Consider the following 27,187-nt stretch of genomic DNA (forward strand, 5'->3'; position numbering starts at 1 on the left):
TATGAAGAATTACAACACATTTTTCTTGAAAACAAATTTGCAAATGAGATACATTTTACAGCTAAAATGCTCTTGTGAAAATGATATAACATTTGTGCTGTAAAACTTGGTTTTTATATTATAAACTGATCAAGTTATATGATGATAGAGAAAGTATTTTCCTCAAGAGGAGACGTATGTTCAATGTTTTCAATATGGAAAATTGTGAGTATAAGCTCTTTTATCCAAAATTTTTGTGACAACACTGTTACTATTTTTTTTTTTGGGGGGGGGGGGGGTGCGTTATCTTTCTACATCACTCTCTGTCCCTGCTTCACCTGCCATTTTACCATCACCAGGGTTTACAATAAAAGTATACGTACTTTGTCGAATCTTTGTCCTTCCTGTTGCCCGGCCTTACAATAACGTGAGTTAGACTATTTTGTCAGAACTAGCAATTGTTTGAGGTTCGTGTGTAAAGAACATTTGTTTTTAGTTTACAAATCGCTTCATTGACGACCACTGTTGTTGCGGACCATAATTAAACGGAGAGAAAATCCTCGAATAAAAAGATGCTATTTGTCAAAGAAACATATGCTACAATCTCAACAATGTTTTGCCGAGAATCTGTAATAAATCAATTAGGTGCAGCCATGTTACAATTAGAAAGAATATGGATGTTCTTTTAACATGCTTGAAGTTTACTTTTCATACATAAAATGATTTCAGATTATCTACCATGGACAGAATTTTCTACATTACTACATCGTAAAGATTAACATTCTTGGGAGAAATTTCAAGTTTTGTGTGATTTTTTATTTTTCAAAAAACGTTACTGTGTAATCATCATTGTTCGAGGGGGGCCAATGTTTGTGGTTTTCGTGGGTATGTCATGTTGTAAATTTTGAATTTACTGGGTGGGTGTAACTTTGTATTTACACCCACCCAGTTAGTTAATATAAAATTTAAAACATGACAGGTAACCATTGCCAACGAATTCAAACATTTGTTTATTAAAATTATTCCGATTACACTACAACAAAATTACGTCACCACGAACCAGGAAAATTTCGGCTACCCACGAAGAATAGAAATGTTTTAACAAGAGGCCCATGGGCCACATCGCTCATCTGAGGAACAATAGGTATGATAAAATCAGCTTAATGGAGTCATAATACAAACAATCTGGACAATGTGCAATAATACATGTAGATCCTGTATAAAAAAATCCATTTTCCCCCCTGGATATTCTTATGTTTATAATCATTAGTCCCTTTTCTAACAGGATGATTTTATAGTCATATCACATGTTGAGTATTGCAGTTCTCAAAAAAATCCTTTACAATTGTTTATATATGGGATATTAAGCTACATCAAACTCTGAACCTTCTTGTGAGGCCAAAGAATTGTCCTGGAGCCAAAGTCTTAACAATTATAAAGAATCATATGGCTGATTAGTTTCTGAGAAGAAGATTCCTATGTAAAACTTTAACACCCCCCCCCCCCCCAGTTGTGGCCCACCCTACCCCCAGGGATCATGATTTTCACAACTTTGAATCTGCACTACCTGAGGATGCTTCCACACAAGTTTCAGCTTTCCTGGCTGATTAGTTTCTGAGAAGAAGATTTTTAAAAATTTACTCTATATATTCCTATGTAAAAGTTCGACCCCCATTGTGGCCCCACCCTACCCCCGGGGGTCATGATTTTCACACCTTTGAATCTTCACTACCTGAGGATGCTTCCACACAAGTTTCAGCTTTCCCGGCTGATTAGTTTCTGAGAAGAAGATTTTTAAAGATTTACTTTATATATTCCTATGTAAAACTTCGACCCCGCATTGTGGCCCCACCCTACCCCGGGGGTCATGATTTTCACAACTTTGAATCTACACTACCTGAGGATGCTTCCACACAAGTGTCAGCTTTCCTGGCTGATTAGTTTCTGAGAAGAAGATTTTTAAAGATTTACTCTATATATTCCTATGTAAAACTTCAACCCCCCATTGTGGCCCTACCCTACCCTCGGGGGTCATGATTTTCACAACTTTGAATCTACACTACCTGAGGATACTACCACACAAGTTTCAGCTTTCCTGGCTGATTAGTTTCTGAGAAGAAGATTTTTAAAGATTTACTCTATATATTCCTATGTAAAAATTCGACCCTCCATTGTGCCCCACCCTACCCCCAGGGATCATGATTTTCACTACTTTGAATCTGCACTACCTTAGGATGCTTCCACACAAGTTTCAGCTTTCCTGGCTGATTAGTTTCTGAGAAGAAGATTTTTAAAGATTTACTCTATATATAAATTCCTATGTAAAACCTCGACCCCATTGTGGCCCAACCCTACCCCTAGGGATCATGAATTTCACAACTTTGAATATACACTACCTGAGGATGCTTCCACACAAGTTTCAGCTTTCCTGGCTGATTAGTTTCTGTGACGAAGATTTTTAAAGATTTACTCTATATATATATTCCTATGTAAAACTTTTTTTGGTTGAAATTGGCCCAGTAGTTCTTAAGAAGATGTTGAAAATGTGAAAAGTTTACGGACAGACAGACAGACGGACAGACGGACGACAGACAAAATTTGATCAGAATAGCTCACTTGAGCTTTCAGCTCAGGTGAGCTAAAAACCGGACAAGTATGACTGCTTATTTGTTATAGGCCCGGCCCGGCCGGGGATTAAGGTTCATTTACATGTATCTTATCACACAGCAAGTCTATGTAAAACTCGTGTGAATTTTAGATGTATCAGAATTGCTGTGGTTTCAATGCAATGATTTCTCTTCGTTGCAGATACTATCCAGCCATTAGAATTCGAGAATCGTCTTCATTTATATTATGCGATTTACGTTTTCAAGAATCGAAAATAAACGAAATAAATTTCAATCAATTTTCCGCATTTCTCCGACAAGGCGTATCAAGTTACTTCAAAATGCCGACGTTCTCGTAAATAACGGAAGATATTGAATACTTGGATAAAAACTTCAGCAATACATCATTGAAATTCGATATTTCTAGCGAAACTAATACCAACATATTACACGTTTGGTGTTACAACAATGAAGTTGCATAAAAAAAACATAACTTTACCATGTTAGATTCAATTAAAACTACCAATAATAATATATTTTTTGGATTATTGCTTTTAAGATTTTTTTTTTCAATAAAATGTCTGTTTTATGATGATATTCACCTAGGCAGTGTCAAAACGATTTTGAAAGAACTGCCGTGATAGTACAATAGCACGCTCACTTGACAGAAAAATGCATGATGTTTAAATCAAAACATGTATCAAAGAGTTGATTTACATATTGCAACTCTTATGACATTACCATGCCAATTATCCCGAATCTCAAAAAGTAGACATATCTACATTACCATATTTTCAGGGTGGTAATGGTACCCCACCAGCAGATGACTCTGAAAATTTCAGGCCCCAAATATGAATTCTAAATTTTGAATTGCGAACTGCGTTCACTTTTCAATTGCAAATAAGCCCAAATCTTAAAAGGTAGCCTTAGAGATGACCACTTCACCATATTTTCAGGGTGGTAACGGTATACCACCAGCAGATGACCCTGAAAATTTCAGGCCCCAAATATGAATTCTAAATTTTGAATTGCGAACTGCGTTCTTTTCAGGATCATCTGCTGGTGGTATACCATTACCACCCTGAAAATATTGTGAAGTAGATATCTCTCCTTTTTGAGATTCGGGCTTATTTGCAATTGAAAAGTGAACTGCGTTCTGGAACCGATTGCCTTGAGATTGCCCAGGGATTTCATCAAAACAAGGATACCCAGAAAGGGATTAATAAAAACTTGGCATGCATATTGTCAACACTTTATTTGATTTGTTTCTTTGCTTGTAATATAGGATGTGTTTTTAAAAATGCAAAACAATTGAATTCATGCAAAACATGAACAGAAGTCGTCTCAGCCATTGTGCGAGTTGACAATTGAGCTGCATGATCATTAAATTACCGCGATATGGTGTCTTTTTTTGTTGATGATGATGGCACAATGCGTTATCTGTCACAAAAATAACCCCTTTGTTGCTGTTGTTGTAGGAGGCTGTGTTCCTTACTACAATGTGTGAATTATTTCTAATTTAGCTGAATCTAATGTCTTTGATCAACAAGTTACATGAACATAGTTTAACCTATTTGCTGAGATACTGAGCCAAGTTTTTACGTATTTCAGATTCGTGACAGGGGCAGTTAACACTACAGTCCTTTTACAAAGAAGTAAGTACACAACTTTTATTGCTTGAATTTCTTAGTCATCCTACATATACCAAGCTAATATTAAGCTTTGTTGATTTAAGGGAGTAGCTATTGGAATCTCGGTCAATTAAGGCTGACCGATTTATGAAGTGTTTTTTTTTTCTAGAACATTTGTAATTACTTGATTGTTGAGCTAATCAAAATTAAGACCCTGTTCAGCACACCTGTTGGGTGATTACAGTTCGGTGCGAAAACTATTCCTTGTGGCATTATCCCCCCATCTTCTCCGTTCAAAGAACCCATTTATGTCATTAAATATATTGCAAATTACAAAGCTCGTGATGGATTGTACCTAACTTTTGTTTTAAATATTACTAATAGTCAAAAACATCCCACTTATTAGATGAGAATGTAAATTAACATTGTCATCATATTGGATTACATTCAATATTTCTCACAAAATTGCGCTTATTTTGATATCCGTTTCCTCTCTTTTATTTTTCACAAACACGTGTATTTTGTTATTTATGCCAAAGGTACCCCATTTCGCATGTGTTTTGTCCAATGTATTTCTAATTCACATAACTTTCAGCAAAACTCAGATGAGAAAATTACGTTGAATTAAAAGAAATTGTCTTAAGTATCGATATAACCGCACTAATAACAATAGGGAGAGGCCAATATCAAACTTTGTTCATGAATATTTTGTCAGTTAATCAACACCGCTTCGTGTACTTAATACAGTAATTTCTTTCCGCTCCAAGTACGAGGTTTGCGGGAGTCAAGTGTAGGCACACTGTGGTAGTGCTAAATAAAGAGACCTCGGTAAATAAGCAATTATAACCAATTCATACTGATGAAAATTGTAAAAACGTGAATAAAACTAGTACTCGGGTCGCGGTACATAGTTCCATTGAAGATGGTCTGTTAAGGGGATACCCCGATAATAGACCATTGTTTTGGAGTCTACACTAGAATAAGTAACAGGAGAGACGATAGACCGAGCGCTTCAGCAGCATCAGAGTATCAGGCCCGATCTATCATCCACTAAATTGGTTCATGACATTCCGCCGTTTGCCAGGGCTTTTTTAGTGACTGTCCTTCTATGCTCCAGACAAGCTCATTCGATCCATAAATCGTAATTTTGTCAGCAACAATACTCTATATGTGCAACTGCTTCGTTTCTAAATGATTGACGAATATTGCTGTATTGCACAAATCTAGCTTCATAAACGTAAACTGTCTTGTAAATCTAAGTAAGTAAAAACTTAAACAGACTCTTTCAAGGGCTCTATTGTGGAAGGTCTTCAAGAGGACTCATTGTATTAGACAAGGAGTACAAACCTCTTTGTCTGTTTGAAATCAAATAAACCCGATTTGCTCAATGATATAAGCAACTTGTTTTTTTTAAAAAAAAACCCACTACACATAGGCGTCGGAACCGGTTGGGGGGGGGGGGGGCTAAGCCCCCCTCCCCCCACTTTTTTTGCAAAGTTAGACCTAACCACTAGGCACATAGCATCATAGAGGGTTCAGCCCCCCCCCCCCCCACTTTTTCTCGCATGAAAGATAACTGTTCCTAAATTTACCTTGAAAACAATGAAAAGTTATTACTAGCCCCCCCCCCCCACGGATTAGGAATATCGTGATTTGGGGAAATGATGTTTTTGGTAGGTAAGAATATTCTTTTGGAACAAACGGTATTCTTCCCACCCCCACCCCCCCCCACCCCCCCCCTCCCATGATTTTGGAAATTAGGTTGTTTTTTGTTTTTGTTTTTATTTTGCATGTCAAGATTTCTGAGGATTAGTCTACCCCCCCCCCCCCCCACTTTCAATTTGCTTCCGATGCCACTGCTCCAAACATATCAATGTACTTGTAAATGGTTGATGGCCAAGCTTAATGAGGCCAAGTACAATTCGAGTGCGCAACACTTTGCGCAGCTTTTTACTTTTAATATATTCGATCAGTGCTTACTCTCTATTCAAGATATATTACTAAAGTCAGGTACTCTTTACACAATTGCGCTGAAAAATATAGGTCCATTCATCATCAGCAGATACAACATTATAACATATTTTTAGGATATCAATGTATATTTTACACGTGAAAGAAAGCAAAATTAACGTAAAATTATTTTTAAAAATCACCCTTTTCAAAGAAAATAAATGTGAAGTATCCATATTCCTGCGCTATTTGCCACCTCAGTCTTTTTCACGAAAATATAGGTCATTCTTCGATTGACAATTTTTCACTAATGAATATTGCTTATATTATTACAATAATTATATTACTTTTATGATTATTGCTTGCTAGTTATCACGTAATCTCTTTGATTATTTATAGTATTTGAGTGTGTTTTTCTTTTCTTTTCTTTTTACTGACGGAATGGTTATGCAACACCCGCATCATATTTCTGTCATATTGTAAATGTTGAATTTACCGGGTGGCAGTAAATAAAATTTAAGTTGTCATGTTGTAAATTTAGTATTTACTGCCACCCGGTAAATTCAAAATTTACAACATGACATTTCTGGCCGCACCCGTGTAAACTCTATATAAGGATGTGTGCACTGTTTGCTAGTGACGCAAGACTGGTGGCAGTATTATTATATATATATGTAATAAATATATTATTACTACGGACATGAAGAACTATATTCGCCAGTTTTCTTTACAAGTTTAATTCAATGATTTTAACTTTGATTTTAACAGTGATCGGCGAAGCACAGTAAAAATTTAAGTAATTTAAAAGTCGAATATCTTGCATATGGGGTAACCCATATCTATTCTTGTATACAGCAAATTTGGAGACGTTAGAACTTTAACATTGTGTTTTTATTCAAAATCAACTTCATCCAAAGCATTCATATGTTCAAATACTGTGATTTTAGAACATTGATTAAGTTTAACGATAAATATAGTCCTTACAGCATCGTTTTCCGCCCGGTATTGTAAACAAAGCATAAAAGCTGAAAAAAGGATAATGACAAACTCATAAATTCAAGGCGTTAGTAGATATTATATCAAGTATTTATCAAATGGACATCAAAAGAAACATAAACCCTGTCTTCATTGTTTCATCTTTTGAGATTATTATTTCGAATTTATATCATATACCGCTTGTCAATTTTAGAGCTATTGTGCATTGAAATTAAAAAACAAAACAATTTGATATATCCCTACATGAAATTAGGAGCTCAACATTTTTTTCCTCCAAAATTCATCTTTTATTTACTTTTTTTCAAAAGCTTTTTAACATGCATATACGAAAAAAATTAATCACTAGGGTAGAAATACTAAAAAAAAACATACAAAAATGTGTTATTTTGCGCTTTTGCAGCAAATTCCCACTGGGTGCAATACAGTTAAAACTGAAAATGTTTGAGACGACCCCTTAGGAAATCAGGATGGTAAATGTCAATTTTAATCTTAAAATAATTGATATAAAAGTAAAAATTCATGCAAGAAATGAAATTAAAATATCTTGAAAAAGAAATGACTAGACTCGATTGCGTAAGTCAGCGATATCATTGTCTACTATTGCCAAAAGTCTTCTGAGCCTGATCACAATGGAAATCGCAACCTTAGCCATGCGTCAAACAGTGCATTATAATTTATATGCATATCTATATGATCTCGCACCAGCATCAAAGGTTTCCTCAGTGGACATCAATATCGAAGAAATTCTACCGATAATGTACCTCTTCCAGTGTGAAATGATGTGAGCCAATCTGGAGATCATACCGGAAGTGGTAGGAAACTCGGACACCGTGTACCCAAGTTCAATCAGAGACGAGGTTTGATGTTACAGGGGATATTCCATTGACAGATTCAAACCTTCATCTATAACAAGTTAATGAGACTTTTTCAGGTGTAAAAGGATATCGGTCGATAACAATCGAATTTCATTCAATTTAAAACACAAACTGTCGTCATGTGTCGAAAAAAAAACACCCACCCTCCCCCAAAGAATTAATAATCTTATTCAAAGTTTTACTTTTTAATATGAAGATATTTAATTAAAAAAAATCAAGAATTGACATGTATTTTCGTATTGAGCATCAAAATCATGCTGGTAGTTTAGAATGGATTTTTAAAACAAAACCTCTACTAACTTTTTACACCTTTTCACCGGAAGCGGGTAAAGATGTTAAGGTATACCGATATACATACATGTAAATAGAGAGTTCATGTACATGTAGCCGTATCTGCACACAGAGGAAAGGACACATATTAGAACCATTTTAACAAGGCCTTGGACTTTCAGCAGGACGTATCTATCTATTTCTTGCGTCAAAACAAGTTAAAATGACGCTGGTTTCAAGTGAAATATAAACCGATTGCGTAGTTATAGCTCAAAAGCCAGACAAATCTTGTTGGTTTCAAAGAGCAATGGCGGGGTGGTCTACAATGAAATAGACAGGCCTACGTCACATTGCTGTTCGACACTAACTACCCAAAGTCCAAGCTCTTATTAAAATGGTTCTAATTGTATTCCTGAAACATAATCATTACCTGTGCTAGATCATTATTTCACTGCTAACTTCTCATTCATTGACTACATTGTTAACTAAAAATACAAAATGATTATTTGAAATACCTTTGTAACGACGCATTGCGTCACGATCATTCGATATGAAAAGGGTTTTTGTGACAATCGTAGACTAAATGGAGTAATGCGGCCACACGCTCTTTGTATTGATTATCAATATAAACAAGGGAATAAAGCAAGTAATATGCTGCAATCTAAACAATGCATAAACTGAAGTCTCTGTATCATACCTCTTGTGCGAATGCTTGTTTATGGCCGACTTTGATTGAACTTGGGTTCCGAAAAGCCAGATTTACGCAAACTATCGTAAATCGCGCCAATAAAACTTTATTTATAGTCAGCTGGACATCAGGCTTTCTGGATGCCATGCAATCTCAGCAGAAAATCGCCGAGGACTGGAATCTCGCTCCAACAGAGTAAATTGAAAATTGAATTACTTCTTAACACCGGATATGAAGAAAACTGACAACGAGGCTTTGATGAAATGCCCGGATGCTAAGACACAGCGTACTTTTTACCACGCTGTTTAGTTTTATTGATTAGAGTTGTTTTTACGCGCGTCTTTAACATCTGGGCTTCTTTTATATCAATACTTGTCTGTCTTCGCTCACTCCCCAAAGCACTTTGCTAAGCGGCGAAACATATTGCAATAGCAAAATAAAAATTGTTGCAGTTTATGGTGTCACAGTTGAAATCATTATGTCATTTATTTCACCAGGAGAAAGAGGCTCTTTCTCTTAGACACCGATGGAGATTTGCAGAAGATGGTGAAAGGTTTCTTCTTTTATCTCATGAAACTAATTCCACATTTGAAAGTGTAAAATACAATAGGGTTATAATTGGCTCCCCTTTTTCATTATAGAATCGCACGCACTACTTTAAACCTTTTGCTTTATTCCCTTGTGATGTATAATAATTTGATGTACAAAGACAGCGTCTCGGCTATATATAAAGAGATGAAAACTCAGAATTATCATATAAAAGAATGTATCATTTACATTTATAAAACGTCGATAAGAAAACTGAATAATACGATTTTAAGCTCAAAGAATTCGGCGGAAGAATTAGAATCATTGAATTTCTCCGCATGGTTTATCAAAAGTGTAACACGGAGAATTACATTGCTTCTCCATTTAAATGCAATTGCGCGGGAAATTAGCTTAGGCTGTGTTGTTGTATCCTTGAATATCGAACTCATTTGGTTTCTTTTAGAGCATGATGCTTGAAACAAGACATACGTTCTAACGATATGGAATGACTGGAAATTCCCTCGCAATAGACATTCATTAAAAATAGTTATATATAGTTCCCAATGAAAAGTAGCAGAATTCGTTTATATAACCAAAGGTATACATTTGAAGTGTAGAGGGTCTAGACAAAAGCAAACATTCTATATTGGAATCATTTAACCTTTCACGTTATTCGTTGTCAGATATGTTTCCTCTGTCAAGGAGAAATGGTTCTATTTTAAACAGAAGATTGTTTTTTGTGTAATACTGATTGTCATTCTCAGTGAATTCACATTACCATTGAATCAGCATCAATCACAGGGAAGCTTCCACACATAGCTGTTGTTTTTCTGCCTCGCTAATATTGTATGGAGGCCTCATTAAACGGGCTGTAATTGGAATCGTAGTATTATCAACGCGGGCGAAATTCCTCCGTCGACAGCTAAATTCTGGTAGCGGTACTAATCACTGAAAAATCTTCCATTATTTTAAAAAGATGAAAAATCCATTCTTTGTTTTAACAATGTTATCCTGCACTGTAACTGTAAATTGACAATTGAGCAGAAATACGTTCAGTCGCCGACATTCGACAAAGATTGGTCTGCATGCTTTTCAATCACGCAATCACACCCAAAATTATCCGCAATGTCAGCACTTTAGCTTACTTTCTTGTGCAAGAAAGAAAGCATTTGTTTGTTTATATCAACATCTCTTAGACTACACATTAACAATGAATGAAAATGCATGTAAAGTACCTTACAACACAATTTTTTTGCCTCAGAGTAGAATGACGCTTTCTCATTGGATAAAAGGCGTCATGTGATTGCCGTATAAAATTCTGTACATGGCGAGTCGCAAAAGTAACATGGCGGAATGAACGTTTTAATTGCAATTCTTTTATATTATACAGTTGTTGACTGGGGTCGAGGGCAACAGTTGATCTGTCGGACCGGCTCGTAAACTGTTGCCCAAGGCCGAAGGCCGCGGGCAACAGTCTGCGAGCCGGTCCGACAGATCAACTGTTGCCCGAGACACAGTCAACAACTGTTTTGTTATACCCCTTCTAATCACTAACACGTTTTCGCGGAATGTGACGTCACTGGTCAACAGTCTTTTTTAACAGTTGATTTTAACAGTTCCAATCCAACAGTTCTAGTCCAACAGTCAAAATGCTGGACTTTTTTTCGTATGGAGTTATATAATAACTGTTTTACAGGGGCATAACAAATATTATTATAAATGTATTTATTGTATTTGGGATGGCAAGGGTTTATTGCTTACTCGGTCGGAGCCTTGAAAATCAGTTAAAAATATGTAGCCAGATAATCGTCATAATTAGAGTAATTAAATTTTAAGTTACTATTTTTTTGTTTCTCTCGTTGATATACAATTTACTTACTTTAGAGGAAGGAATGGGCATCAGGTGTATGATCGGGAGAAATTAGTCAGTAAAAGTAAATAACAGTTACTACGTGTTTGTACATGTAACTATAGTCTGTCCCAAGATATTTATGCAGCACATTTGGACGATTTATAATAAAAATACACATACTTGTGAAAGAAGTGCAATTGAAATAGTTGAAAGGGATATTTTCCAAGATAATTTCATTGACACATTATCTTCTTTCACTCGGAAAAATTCACAGGAACTAAAACAGATTCCTTACGGAGATTTATAATGGGGAATGTTTACATCTTTTCTCCGTTCGGAATACACTCGGATTACATCGCGCAACTTTTCAACGTTAACATCCGGGCTTGCTGCTATACAAAATCCTCGTAGACATCACATATTTTAGCATTGTATTGAAACCTGATAAGCTAACAGGGGCGTTTCAACTGAGAAATCTTTGAAACTTTTCATACTTTTGACTGAACATCGTTTGATGCCTGAGGTATTTATAAATATCAAGCAATTAAGCAAAATGTGAATCCAGGATATCTTGGGACAGAGTACTGTTCAACAACTGCGCGGATCCAGAATTTTTTTCCAACGGATACTTTAATTGGTTTTTGAAACGCCAAGTCTTGTCAGAAGCAATTTTAATTGGTTTTTAGGTATAGATGACTTGCGAGTAACCTATTGGCAATTCTGTATTTAATTACTATCCCTTGTTGATAGACAAGAGACTTTGTCATCGATAAAATATAGCATAATTACGTTAATTTATTGACTGTCTACGTATATATTTCTCAAGTTTTTAAAAATCTTAAGATGGCTCATCTTCGCTTCGTCCCCAATGGAAATCGGCATCCCGACATTTCTCTAGATAGTCAGTAACGTACCTAATGACAAATATACAGAAAAGTAAAAATCTTCCATATATCGCTGTCACTATAAATATTTGGAAGTTTAATGCCATTCCTGGAATACATGTGTTTGTATTTAGAATTTCGATTGGGATCGGGCCGATCGGAAATAACACGTTGACTATTATGCGATATAGATAAGAACATTTCTTTGTTCATTAAAATATTGTATGATCGCACACAGTATTATCACGAGGTTCAATAACCATTGTTTTCATTTCAATTGGCCTTGTGTTTCACGTGCACTTAGAATCCAGTTTGTTGAGTGCATTGAGGTCATTCATTCGATGAAGATGAATGCCATCTGTGTAGTTTTGTTTATGGTTAAACAGAATTTGAATAAATTGATTTCCAAGAAGTTATTATAAAACTACCAAGTAAAAAAGAAAGATCGTTATTTAGTTTCTGGCTGTTGGAAATATCGAAGCCTTGAAAATTGCACAATCAACGTTTGCTCTTACCAGATATATCTTTGATGATTTTTTAAAACAGTCTTTGTTATAAAAACATATGACTTTTACTCAGTTTTAATCATACTGATATAAAGCGCTAAAACATACAAGTTAATAATTTCTCAACCGTATTTGATCATTTTTTATCCTTTCTATATTCTTGAAAAAAAAATACGATTTCCTTTAATATAAAAGCATGGTGCTCGAGTGTTAAAATCATAAAATTGTTTCGAAACTACAACTGATTATATTTCAACTTCTTGTGTGCCTCCTTCTCTTGACTTGTAAACGATTTTCATTGTTTTATACAAGATCGTTGGGGGGGGGGGTGCCGACCGGTAATATGTTTTTATTTTTAAAGTATTTTTCTAGACAAAATAAATGATCATGTAAGTATGTACATTGTTTATGATAACATTTCCCGGTTTGAGACAATGTTGCGTGTATTATAAACCTTGGTACATTTGTGTCTGTGTGTGTGTGTCTGTGTGTGTGTCCGCGTTGTGTGCTTGTATTTCGGAGAGAACTGAAACTGACATGCCTGAAACATAGCACTCAGAAACAGTATCGATTCCATGGAAACTAATTCCGCCGCATTTAACACCATTTTCCCCTGATTAGTTTTGCTTAATTTGACGACATATGTTTTATTGTTAATAACGATATCCGTGAATTTTACATATTGATATCTGGAGTTTCCGACAAGAAAATCTTGTTCGATGCCATAATGGGTTTCCTTGCCAATACGGTTTAGCTCAGCACTAACTGGGGTCTCAAAATAAAATGAAAACACCAATCCATTGATCTGAGGACAAACAACTACCAGAAAAAAATAAACCCTGCTTTATTAGCTTTTACATTCTGTATATAAATGTCGGCATTTAAGAAGAGCCATCCAATTACCGGCTATAAATGGTCCGGTCGTGGCTGTGAATTGTGCTTTATGACATCAAAACCACCCCCATTCACAGTAATAAACCCCGCTACACATGATGAAGGTAGATGGGAGATGCAATAACTCAATCTCCACAGCATCTACAGTCACTATACTCGACTGTGGGAATTAGCTTTTTCTTTATTAGACCAAATTGGTCATATCCTTTGCTATTTTTCCTGCCCCCTTGACTTTGTGTATGCCTTTCCGTGCCATCATATAAATATATAAATGATGGCCATGAACGACCTTGGAAGTCAATTTTTGAGTTTACCATTCTGTTGGTCCGAGTTCCATCGATCCGATGGCCGATTAGATTTCCCTTCTTTAAGTAAAACTTGGCGATGGATTAAACACAAATAATGAGCAGTCCATAGGAAACAGGATGAAAAGTAATTGATAAAGCTCACATCATTGATATCATTGCGACGGCTCGGGGGTCATTATTCTGATCCTCGACGGTAGATCTTTTTTGTTCGTATTAAATACAACAGTGATATTGATAAATTGTTTGCAAACAATTGACCCCGCTGAATATCTTTAGAACTCTTATTATTTCTAGGACCAAAACAGGATTACTGTACGTTTGTTCTGATGTTAGCAGTGAACTGCATATCCATAAAACATATCTCCAATAAGGCCGTATTACAGAATTGATAGGGATCCCAAGGTTTGTTTTTCCTGCTACAGTACTTTAATTACACCCCCTTGCGATCGTTCTCCATAAAAGTTTTTTGCGTAATCAGCCTTCTATCGAGCTTGTAAGAGTTGAATCTTCCTGACATTTTAAAATGGTTCTTTTTTTCTGATACGTTAAACTCTCAATCCTTAAACATTTTCTTTTTATTTGCTTTTTCTGAAAACAAGATTGATTTACATCCCATATTGCATGCAAGTAAAATCAAAACTAAATGTTCCATGCATGTTTCTTCTTCAATCGATTAAGTGGGTAACATTTATTTAGTTGTCAGTTTCGGTTAAATGTCACGCATGCTCAGTGTGTCTGTAAGACGGTGCCTATCGTTGTTTGATCCCTCTGTATCATTTGTCGGGGTTGACAGTGGATAGATGTCAGTTTGTACTTCCGGTATGTGTTTACACACCGACTTTCCAGGCGCAGGGACGTTAATTCTGGATGGATAATGATGATTGGATGATAAACAATCACGTGATCTGTCAACTCCGATGGAGCGTTTTCGGACATTATTTCTGATAGTTAAAGCGACCTCTATCGGAGAAAGTGTCCGTTAATGTTCTTTGGAAGTGGTCACGCAATGATAGGGCGCCCATTATTAATTTTGGCTTTTTTATGTAGTAAATTTCTGTAATACCTTAGTTCAGTTGAAATATAAAATGTCGTATAAACGGCATGAGACATATTCCTCGTTCGTCTATAACTCCTCAAAATTCCAATGTTTGTTAATCTTTAAGCTGACGGAAAAGGGTAAAGCATTAACTCCACGCTCATATACGCTTGAAACAAACCAATATTAAAATCACATCAGAAATACATATGGGAAGCCTCCGCAGGTCGCTGCTAGAGTTTACAGTTGTCACGGGTGATATTTGAATTGCTATTACGATACCAATTCCACGTTTGAATTTCCAGCGTTAAATCTGTAAAACCTTACCTTTATAAAGAATGCGGAAATAATAAAGATTAACGCTAACGTAAATTAGTGGGAATTTCATACATCAAACTGCATGTTCCCAGTAACGACCCTATTGCTCTTAATATACCGGGACTCGCGTCACTATACGAGTCGGTTTTCTTCGCTCTCTCCGGCGAGATGTCGTGGGACATGTGCCGTAATCGTGGCCATTCCTTCCGTATCAATTTTTAAACTTGAATCAATCTCCTGCTGATATAAAGATGAAACCCTACGACAGTAAAGTTGTTTGTCTTGTGATGAGGTGTGGTTCAAAGGCTGTTGAGGTTAGGTCTTTTTTGCGCACCTTGGCGCCACGACAGCAATTTGTTTTGTCATGCGGAAGGAAACTTAGAGCTTCTTGAGCGTTTGTTTACTGAAATCGCATTCAGGTTTTTATATCACCATCAAGTCTTTCTTTAGAACATGCAAAAGAAAACAAAATGCATATCATCTTATCACGAAGAGATGATTTTTTCCGTTGTTAAGATAAGCAAAATTTAAAATGTTTCAGCTGTTCATGTTTTCTCCGATACTTAAAATTTGCTTTGATATTAAACAGAAATAAGATCTTAAATAAATCGTTTAACCTCAAATCTGTTGAAAGATTTGCGCTGCTCCATGTGGAAAAGTATTAATATCAACGACCATGTTAAATGCAATGTTACACTGTAATTGTTTATTGACCCAAAAGTCTATACAGCATCTCTAACATCATGAGCAGTCGGCATAAATTGACAGTAACGGACGTTGTAGCGAAGGGACGAGACAATTACCGAAGACGTCCGGAGTATTGGAGATCTGACCGGTCACCCGGGGGTATAATTGCGGTCCCCGCACCATATACTTCCACGGTCGCCTGACAGACATACTATTCAGTTATACTGTTTATTGCTTTCAAAGATTCCTCTCTGACTACTTGGTTTCTGATCTATCTCTTTACTTGCCGATGAAAATTTGATTAATGGTCTGAAAACCTTTAAGTTGTAATGATAATAGGTTTTTGTTGGAAAAATGATATGGAAATACTTTTCCGTGTCTTTGCATAAATTTTACGTTTGATTACGCAAGTGGCTTTTAATAGAGATATCAGTTATACATTTTGTAAAATTCCCAGCGAACTGGGTACACAATAAAAGTACTGAAAGTACTGAAAGTAATTATGAGAGTTGATTTTGTTTATTGCACAACAATTAACTAATGCTTAAAGCTGCTTGGTCCGTTTTTATATCAAAATTTGGGTACGCTTTTAAACGATGGTTATGCTAAGTATGTGTATAATAATAGACTTTGCCGTAATTTTCCCGGTCAAATAAGCCAAATTTCAATGAAAAAAATTATGTACAAAATTTGTTAACAAATCAAGCAACAAAAAAGGGAATCGCATTATTATAATGTTCAGGTACATGTAACTTTAAAAAACGTGTACATTTTGTTCGCTAATACAATGTATTTCTGAAATTTGCTTTTTTTTTTTTTTTTTTACAATCGATGCATAACATGCGGGTTACATAAACCCAATCATTCGGGGGACGAAACCAAACGGTTCCCTTTTCTAAACATTCCTGTGATGCATTTTTGATTTGCTTTTTGTTTGCCCAAAAAGAAATTATTTTATTTACTTTAAATATTTTTAACTTTGAAAGGAGACCGATTCCGCTGGTGTAAATAGGACAAAGTCCATAACTTTTTTAAATAATTGGTCTGTATAGAAAATTATTTAATACTGTATAAACAAAAAAATCGGACCAAGCAGCTTTAAATTTGTAAGAAATCATGTTAAAAATAGTTCTTATGTATTCCTTAATGCAATTGTAGTATTCGTACGGGTATATGCTGTTCTTTTAGTAAAATTATACATCTTTATTAAAGAAATTATTTAGCGTGTGTCTCGGCCTTATCCAAATCAACTCTCTTGCTACCTTCCTTACTCGGAAATTCACTGCCAATCATTAACCAATATTTGTTTTAACATTAAACTTCTGGAATTCCATTCAAGCCTTTCTCTACTAAGATGGCTAACATCTTTGTGTCTTTGGTCTTGCTGTGGGTAATTTTTGAAAGGTTTGTCGGAACAGTTTTTTATAAGCACTTTTAACAAGGATGTAGATGTTTCAATTTAATTTAATTCAGATTAAATTGTTTTATATATGTTACTTATTATCAAGGAATAGCATTGATTGTCTTACTTGTTTAAAGAATTATTCTACGCTGTGGATTTCACAAATAAACACGTAAACATCCTCGGCGACTGATTGAAAAAATCCCCCAAACTCGTGGCACCATTGATATTAAAGCAAAACTAAAATTGTCGAATAAAGAGAATTAAATGAATCGCAGGGTAGTGAAGAAGATAGAATTTCAAGACGTGATTGCTTATTTGTATGAAAAACGCTTTGTTTGTACTACAAGTACCACAATTAGTTTAAAAGTAGTAAAGACTGCAGGAAAGTTTGTTCTTTGCTCTTAACGAGACAAGGAATGATCATGGTTCGATCGATCCCCATTTCCCTTTGCAGTAAGGTGCAGGCATGATATCTCGAGTATCTTACAGAGCAATGCCTAGTTTCTCAGTATATTAAAGAACTAGGCTCCGTTAATGCGATGCTGGTTAGAGGGCTATCGCTGAAAGTGTCGACGGCAAAAAACCAATCGCTCATGAAATGAGTTACTCAATCTAAGCGGTAACGGAAAAGGCGAGAACACGAACGGAGAATTTCCGAGCCCGACAAGGTTCATGGATATCTGTCAAGGAAGAAAGCTTTCAACAAATCGTTTAGCAAAAATAATTATTTCAATCAGTGTAGAGATAATTCTGACACTTAGCTAATCCTAACTAAAGGATGAAATCAATATTTCAATCTGCCCAGGCTTTCAGTGAAAGGACCTGCCATTTAAGACTTTAGAGGATACTAAAACTCTATTTCCCTGTCACTATCCGATATATTTGTATTAAATCTTCAATACATTCCTAAAGTTACAACCATTGCTCTATTTACAGACCAGTAATCCGGACTTCTTGGAGAGCCCCAATAGCTAACTGACGACACAGGCTTAAGCCAGGTATTGCATACCTTTCTTTTGATTCTTACGTCCGGCGACAGTTAATGGGGATTCAAAGAGGATCAGAGGCTACTGAATTAACCGAGATTCATACTTAATTGCACAAAAACTCATCACATTCCTAAAAAACAAAAAAATGTAACCCAAGAACAATTGCTAAGGATTTGAAATTTATTTGTTTACTGAAAAAGCTAAAAAGAATCCAACTTAATTTGTTACAAAGAAGTAAATGAATAAGAACTCGTGACTTTACATGTAAAGAAGCAGAGAAAGCGCAAAAAACCAATCGTTTTAAATTATTGGTCTGTTCTAGCGCGTCGACTCTTCAACACACTCTCGCATACCTTTCAGGTTAAATTTTTCCGCTAAGCATTGTTAAAAGATCATCTTATAATTAGCAAAACCTCTTGCCGTTAATCAGACGAACTATCTTGAAAACGATACCTTAATGTCTGCAGAAATAGATGAAACCAGAATTCAGACATCATGCATTGGGATGTAACAGAATATAAGAATTGTCCATCAATATTTCGTAGTAATTTGATGACTTCTTTATTAAAAAAAACTAATTATACAATTTTTCATTTGACACTAATTTACTAAAATGCATAAAAATGTCATTGTTAGAAACTATTTTCAAGAATTTGTACATAAACCGCACAACATAAGCACACTGTTCTTGCAAGCCATAAATAATGAAAATCAAATTAGAAAGGATGGTAACGAAGTAGTAGTTAATAAACTACAGCAAAAATGTGATATTGTGTGTAGGAAGCCGTACTAGCGATTGGAGATAGACTCGTTAATATGTATAACTAATAAGAAGCGCAGTCGTATTCTCTTTACCGTTCATTTTGGTCCTATTTGAATGGTCTTAGGTGTTGGTATTAGCAGCTGTTTAAAATCCTGATTGAAAACGGTGTATGTCTTAAGAAATCGGCACTTATTCTCTTTGCATAGCTCCTTTAGAGTGGAGGAGAGACAAAAAAGTTCATCAATTTTATCTTAATTTTAAATCAAATAGAAGAAAGGAGAGAGGTTTGTAAGAAGTAAGCGACCATTAGAAATATGAGATATTGAATCCGCATAGAGCGATGGTAACATGAAATGCTTTCTGGTATTATTAGAAGCAACACAAGATCTATAGCCTCACTAAATACTAGCTAATACTTATATTTTATAAAATCCGATATAAGATATTAGATCATCAAAGAAGGCAGGGTTAATAATTTTTATACATAAATTGTTTCCAGTCGTTTATGACGCAAAAAATAAAATATGTAGCTCTCAGTTAACGCAATATAAGTCGTATCTTTCAGAATATTATTCTACTTTGCTTCAATGATGTTCTTTCATTATTTTTGCATGCAGATTATATAGTTGAATATCTACTTTACAAATCAATCTTTTTTATCAAAAGAAACGGAACATAAAGCAAACCAATTGCTGTCCTCAAAACACTCTAAACCATAACCTTTCTGACATTGGGGTATAATAATAAAACAGTTTAATGACAAAATACGACACGACAATTGGAGCTAATTTTGATATTAAAACATTTTTTGAATTCGATGTAATATACATGTGGCACATTGTTATGTGTATAATGAAGTTCTCGAATCTCATATAAATAAAGATTTCCCGCCTTCTCCAACCATAGACCAAAAAAAAAAGTAAATAGATATGCATGTGAATTAGACTTGCTAGCCTAATCATTATACTGTATACCAGTATTTGATAATATTAATTCCAAACCTTATTGTTTTGTAGAGAGAGAGAGAGAGAGAGAGAGAGAGAGAGAGAGAGAGAGAGAGAGAGAGAGAGAGAGAGAGATTTTAAAGATAGAAATAATGAATGAATTCAACGAGGCCACGAAAAATTGCCCGCATTTATGAATTATTCAAAGCCCTTGATTTGATTAAAGTATTTTTATGTCAGCAACTTGATTTTGTTAACAGGGAGAGAACAATAGAAATCTGTGTCGATGGATTCAGACGAGATTGTACTGGCACTATTGTTTTATGGTTTGTAATGAGAATATTACCGGGGGAAAAGACTGATTGGGTTGTTTTTACGCTGACTATCAATCCGTTTTATCTAATTCATTTTGAGAAATGCTGCGTGATTTGTATTTATATTGGTATATGTTTTCAACTAACGAAGGACCGGAGCAATTGCATTTGCTAAAACTGTATGCATCTAAAATATACTATTTTAAATCAAATGAAGTCGAATTACGCGTAAATAAATTGCAGCTGGATAGATACGTAATGTTATCAAACATGAATATTTATTAACTCATACAGATGAGAGAGAGAGAGAGAGAGAGAGAGAGAGAGAGAGAGAGAGAGAGAGATTTTGCTTTAACGTGTTTGCACGAATGGAACTTAAAGTCAGAGCAGAAACAAATGTTTGAGCTCCAGAAAAGAAAATTCTAATTTGAAAAGAATAATCTTAAACACCAGATTACTTCAATCCAAAATATGTTATTCTTTGGCCAACATCCGTTAATCCCTTCGAATGAAATCCCATTTTTTGTTAGTTTCCGGTCTGAAATGGGATCCAAATTTTAAGGAATCTCTTCACAAGCTGCAATCACCTCCGGGGACTTGGCTGTTGATGCCGAAAGTTCCGTGAGAAAATTGAAATTCCCACAGGAATACATGAAAATTTTGAAATTAAACAAAAACGCTACTTATTCTATATAAATCATTCTGTAATTTCTTTTATTCTTTAGAAACAGTGTGTTGAAGGGTTTTTTGAATATGAATTTTCGATTGAAATGCCACTTTGTGGAAGAAATGGAAGTTGCAATAAAATTGGTGTATTTTGTAACAGCTTTAGAGCAAGTCTGATTTAGATGAATTGTGTTGGAAATTCTTGTTCATCTTACTTCGTTTAGTACTTTGCTTGACGGGTTGATCTATTTACCGGAAACCCGATACTGGCGCCCCCACCCCGCGCAGACGTGGCACGGGTGCCACGCGGGTTTTGCTGCTTGTTTTTTCTCTCTGCATTATCTGTTTTTGGAGTAAACTTTTTCCATTTATCATATCTGTTAAAGCCCGCTAGCTGCTGACATCAACATATGTTCGCTACCGGTGGCATTGCATTGCATCTTGTCTGGAGAATGTGAATTCCTCAGGTGTTACGGATCAAAAAAACGGTTTCCGAAAAGTACATGTTTTATAATACACGGCTCCGATATTTTGAGTTTAAAATCAATACGAAAATAAAATTGATCGAACAAAAAATTAATTTTTAATTAATTCTTTGAATGCCGTTTTAATTTATATTTGATTTACGTTTCCAGAGGATTGACAAAAAATATAAAGCCAATAATTGGTAATCATTCGTAATATTGGATTGTTAAAAAAATAAACATTGATTGGACCAAGCAAAATGCGCGTGTGGATGCAGAACCCATCGCCAGCAATCGATTAACTTTGCTTCTATAACGAGAGACCTAAAGTTGATTAACAACAAGTGTAGAAATTATCCTATTTATTCACCAGCGAAGAATTGGATTGTTTCTAATTGTTACGAAATGCGGTCAAAAATTCTATTTTATTGAGCCCAGAGTTAATCAAAATTTAGCATATCTATCAAACATCAAGAAAATGACGTTTTTTTTTAAAGTTAATCAGTGTTAAAAGCGTCCAGAATTCTAGTACCGTTAAATGATAATGCATAATGAAAAGAATAAGATGAATATGTTGTAAATTTGACTTGTATCTTCGTTAAGATAACGTCGCTCTCAATATATGGCTGAACCTTAATCTCCAAAATGTTGTCTTTGATAACAATCAAAGGAGATGATTTCCCGGCGCCAACACAAAGATTAGCAATAAGAGAAAAAAGAATTGTGTTTCTGTGAAATTTGTCACTACTCCAGAAAGGTATTCGGAATATTCTCAGCCTGCGTCAAGAAAAAAATTCCTATTACTTATAGTTGGCAATTGAATCAGGATTGTTTGTGAGAAACAATTAAAAAAAACAGGTATAGAATCAATTATTGGGTAGAAAATTACTTTTACAATCTGAAATCACCTAGATTAGAAATTTTAGAATTCATTCAACTTGGTCGCCGATTTCACATGTTTTTATTGGAAAGTCAAATTAAATTTACAATTTGTAATTGATAAGGATTAAATCGTAATCATACATGGAAGCTAATGATAATTGAAAATGGTAATATAACATGGTCGAATAAGGCGGGAGAAGGTTTATTGCTTTGAGTATAAATAATGTGAAATTTTAAGAATGATAACAATGATAAAACTATTTTAAACATATTCCGGGCCATTTAATATTCATCTGTGCATTGATCTCTGAAACTTAAAAACATGCAATGTTACGAATATTGGCTCTATCAGGGTTTTGCCACCAAATACTACCCTTCTGAAATCCCACGTGACCTTCACTGGTTGTCGCCCCCTGATGCCATTAAAAAGGAACGACAAATTATTATGGATTCTGATCAACTTTAATCATAGGTACATGAACATGTAGATCGGTCAATACATATCAGCTTTTTGATGAGTCTCGTTATTATGATACGAGTAGATTCAGACCGCAACAGCTGCTTATGGACATATCATAAATTAAAGCTGGTGAAATAATAGCACGTTTTGTGCACACGGCATATTGATTATTGACATTCGAATAAGATAATTGCAATTTAGTATTTTGGAAACAGCAAAAACATATATATTTGGATAAAATATTTTGTTCAATTGTCCTTTTTTAGAACCAAATCTCTTTCAAATTATGCAAACATTGCAAAATCGTTTTTGTAGTATAAGTTAACATAATGTGGTATTTAAAGAAGCGATTTTTGAAAGTATATGTACCAAATTAGTTTGTAATTTGTCTCAAATCTCGTATCGAAATGAGCAATTGAAGTACTTCACATGTATGTACTAATGTGCCATCAGGACAATCCGTCTACTTAAACATAGAAAGTGTTCTAAGTTATGAAACTTGTGCCCAATCCCAATTGTATTTATGTTCAATAAAAATTTGTTCAAATCAAATAAATCAATAAATAAATTGAAGTGTTGAAAATACTGTACCTAATGACAGCTGTCAATTTTATGCGTTGATCGAAACAAATTTCGACGCCTTTTTTGTAAATAATTTCATTAACTTTATATTGGAAAAATACTTTCTTAGATGAAAAATGTACATATACAAGTGATATTACCATGTGTTAATTATCACAATGTGTTAATTATCAATTTAAAAGGAATATGTGAGGTTAAATTAATAAATATTAATATTTTGATAATTTAATCTGATGCATGTAGCTTATTTATAAGTTTTCCTGCCATTTTTTTTCTTTGATATGTCGTTCAAAACAAAATAAATAAAAGTAAGAGCTTTACATCAGAAACCATGCATGTACAAATGAAATTGCAATGTGCGTAAAGGCCTACATGTGGTATTACAATGTTCACAGACGCCCTTTGAATACTAATGAAACACATTCGAGTTGACTGTTCATAGTAACTTTCACATAATTTGAGTTTTAGTATTTTCATGTGGTTATATTGTAAGTTTTGTATTTACTGCCACAAAGTAACACTAGTAAATTCAAAATTTACAACAAGACAGTCCAATTAACAACACAACAATTTGCGATCAACGTTGTAATCAGTTTTCAAACAAACTTGTAAATGACATTTTCATATACGATTTTCTATTTTATCAAGTTCAATCAGTATTCTTTTAAAGCTTTGCCCATAAAATATCATTTCCTTCCCTGTGTGAATTTCATTAGTACGACTGGGCGCGAAATTGCTGGAAGCAAACTCATTACAGATATTCTGGACATCACTCTGATTGACTGTAGCTGGCTGTTGAGTAACAATACTTGGACCGACTGCATGCGCGGATAAAAAAAAAAGGGGGGGGGGGAGGGGGGGTCCGAGGACCCTGAAAACTTAAAAGTTCTTCAATTTTCATGGTAAAATTACCGGAATTGTGCCGGAAAACTTATTTATCCCTCGAACCCTCATGTAAAAAATTTCTGGAACCGTACATGAACTGGACGGGCGGCGGTTAACTAGATTGATCCCTTGTCGCTACCGTGAACTACAGAATAACCGCTGAACTAAGGGACGGTGCAGTGTGTAATCGTTACCCCAGTCCCTGGTTAATCAACTCGGACCGGAAAAACCATGTCCGACATTTGCAGGCTTTCTCCGACAAAAATGCGATATTGCTAATTTCTGTGTAAAAATTCGAATAATGCGATAAGATTAATTTTACGTCTTCGGAAATGGAAAATAAAAAAGGAAGCCGTAGGCAACATAGAGCACTGGGAAAATTCTCGTGTGAATCAAAGAACTGTGTTCGATTAGGAATTTAATTTTTCATTATCTTTTGCAAAATTTAATGACTTGCGTTGGTTGCCTTAACCAGAATTTAATACATACCAATTTTATCTTTTGTAACAATATATGTTTCATACGTTTTGACGTAAATTCAAAAAGAAATAGATCAAGTCATGAACAACTTTAACATAACACACAACAAACAGCATATAAATGAAGACTTTAACCTGTTTTGAAGGATTAAATATTTCAGTAAGAACACAAAGAATTGCAAAATCGTGATATTTCTCTCTTTGATGTAAACTTGATGAACGTGTTATGTAGAGGGAAATATCAGTTACATAAAATTCAAATTAAGTAGGCCCCACTGTAAAATACTGACTGTAATCCTTAAAGATGATCAGAGACGGGCGCCGCTACAGACACTGACTAATGAAATGACGGCTTAAACATGGGTAAAAATCCTTCAATAATATCCAATAAAACGCTAAATTCTTTGTTCAGGAGTCGGTCGTCCCCAAACGCTTTGCCATTTCTAGGTTTCCTTTTCACTTTAATATCTTTGTCTGCAGCAGGTCCTGTGATCTACTTCGAAGCGAAATTATAACTCTGGATATATAAGCCTCTTTCCCCTGATCATGCATGATAATTATAGCGTCTGCTCTGGGTTCATTAATAGTGAAATATAGCTTGATTGTAATCATTGTCTTTCCAGGTTTACATTTTGACCGAGAAAGATGGAGGATGAGGCGATGCAGATTCAGGTGTATATCGCCATTGGCTTCATGTCCTTATTTTCACTGGTGGGGACGATAGGCAACGCTCTGGTTCTCTATGTGTTCGCCCGGTACAAGAACAAACTAACATCCACCATTTTCATCCTGACACTGGCTGGCGTGGACTTTGTCACGTGTTGTGTGACGATACCTTTCACTATTGTCACCGAGGCCGTAAAGTTTCAACTGAAATACGACATTGTTTGCCAGATTTATTTATTTCTCATTACGACAACAGTCCCCTTTTCGGCGTTTGTGATGGTAGCAATAGCTGTTGACAGATATCTCTGTATCGTATACCCTTTTAAACATGCAATGACAATTCGCCGCGCTGAAATAATCGTTGGAAGCCTTTGTGTGTTTGCAGTGGTCCTTGGGATTACAATTTGCTCCCATTACCGAATCACTCCTATCCCTAATGTTGATCCGATGTTGAATGTTACCGTATTACTAAACGCCTCTTTGAGTGAAAATACTACTCACGATGAGATCTGTTTGCCGCAGGAGACCGAGTTTTTCTTTATATTCCAGAAAATATATTCATCATTTTTCGGAATCTGTGCTTTGATCGTCATAATTCTTTATGGGTTGATTTACAGATCGGTGTTAGCACGTCGAAGAAAAAAGATGGAAAAGTTTATGTCCAACGGTTGTTGTGGGATCTGGAACTCTCAGAGTTTTGGGGAACAAACAGAAATAACCATGTTGAATAATTCCGACATGAAAAGTTCTCAAGACGATCACAAGGTTGAAGAAACGTGTGACAAAGCAGTACAGAAAAACGGCAACGCGCAGGTCAGTGACAAAGACGTCATTTTAAAACCAGGGGGAGTGTCAAAAGCTAAACTGGAAAAAATGCGGATCGCAAACATTAAGACGGCGTTTATGCTGTCCATCGTGGCTCTAGTGTTTATCATAGCTTTCTTGCCGTCTTGGCTGGTTGCATTGAATGTCATTTCGTCAAACATCATTGTGTTTTACATGTACTTTATCTATAATGTTGTTAATCCGGTCATATACGCCTTTTTGAACGAGACTTTTCGGGAACAGTTAGCGCAAAGGATTTGCTGTCGTAGATCATAATGCGACATTTGATTGTTTGTTATCCGAAATCTTGACCACATTTTTGACAATTATTTGTTTATGTTGCATGCAAGATTTGCAATGGTTTTCTAGGAATACTCGTGTAGAATTTTGTTTAGTTGGCTGAAAAAAAACTATGCATTGCAATTTGTTGTTTTATTTTATTTCAGTATCGTTTCTATTTATATTCGTTCGTACACTTGTAATATTATGTATATTCATTATGATGGTATAAATATTATGTACATGTACAAGTTCACAAACATTTAATGCTGTTTATTTGAAATCATCAGTTTATCCGAAATAAAGAAAACTTCAAACATTTCATTGTATCGAGATCTGTTGTTAGTTTTCTGAATACATGTACTTCCATGTTATGACGTCACAACATTTTGTAGCCAATCACAGTTAACCTGCTTTAATTTGTAAAATGAATAACAGCTAATCGTTAGTCTTTTTCCTCGGATAATGAAATACAAAAGATTGTCCTGGGTAATTCAGTGCAATTCAAATTTAAAAAAACCAAACGAAAACAACATAAAGCATACAATTTCCACCCCACCACCCAAGAAACGAGTT

The 27,187-nt window shown here is 35.1% G+C and overlaps 1 protein-coding gene across 2 annotated transcripts in view; it reads left to right on the forward strand.

The window, feature by feature from the left end:
* Positions 1 to 26,930, forward strand: part of LOC128190639 (alpha-2A adrenergic receptor-like) — a 35,183-nt gene extending 8,253 nt beyond the window's left edge. The window contains exons 2-4 of one of the 2 annotated variants that reach the window (XM_052862756.1): positions 4,197 to 4,240; positions 18,350 to 18,411; positions 25,465 to 26,930. In XM_052862756.1, the coding sequence (XP_052718716.1) occupies positions 25,487 to 26,608 (1,122 nt within the window). In that variant the 5' untranslated portion in view covers positions 4,197 to 4,240; positions 18,350 to 18,411; positions 25,465 to 25,486 and the 3' untranslated portion in view covers positions 26,609 to 26,930. The remainder of the gene's footprint in view (positions 1 to 4,196; positions 4,241 to 18,349; positions 18,412 to 25,464) is intronic. The other variant, XM_052862757.1, reaches the window with a different exon arrangement.
* The last annotated feature ends 257 nt before the right edge of the window (positions 26,931 to 27,187 follow it).

Source organism: Crassostrea angulata, chromosome 6 (assembly GCF_025612915.1).
Source record: "Crassostrea angulata isolate pt1a10 chromosome 6, ASM2561291v2, whole genome shotgun sequence".
In the NCBI taxonomy this organism is placed as follows: Eukaryota; Metazoa; Mollusca; class Bivalvia; order Ostreida; family Ostreidae; genus Magallana; species Magallana angulata.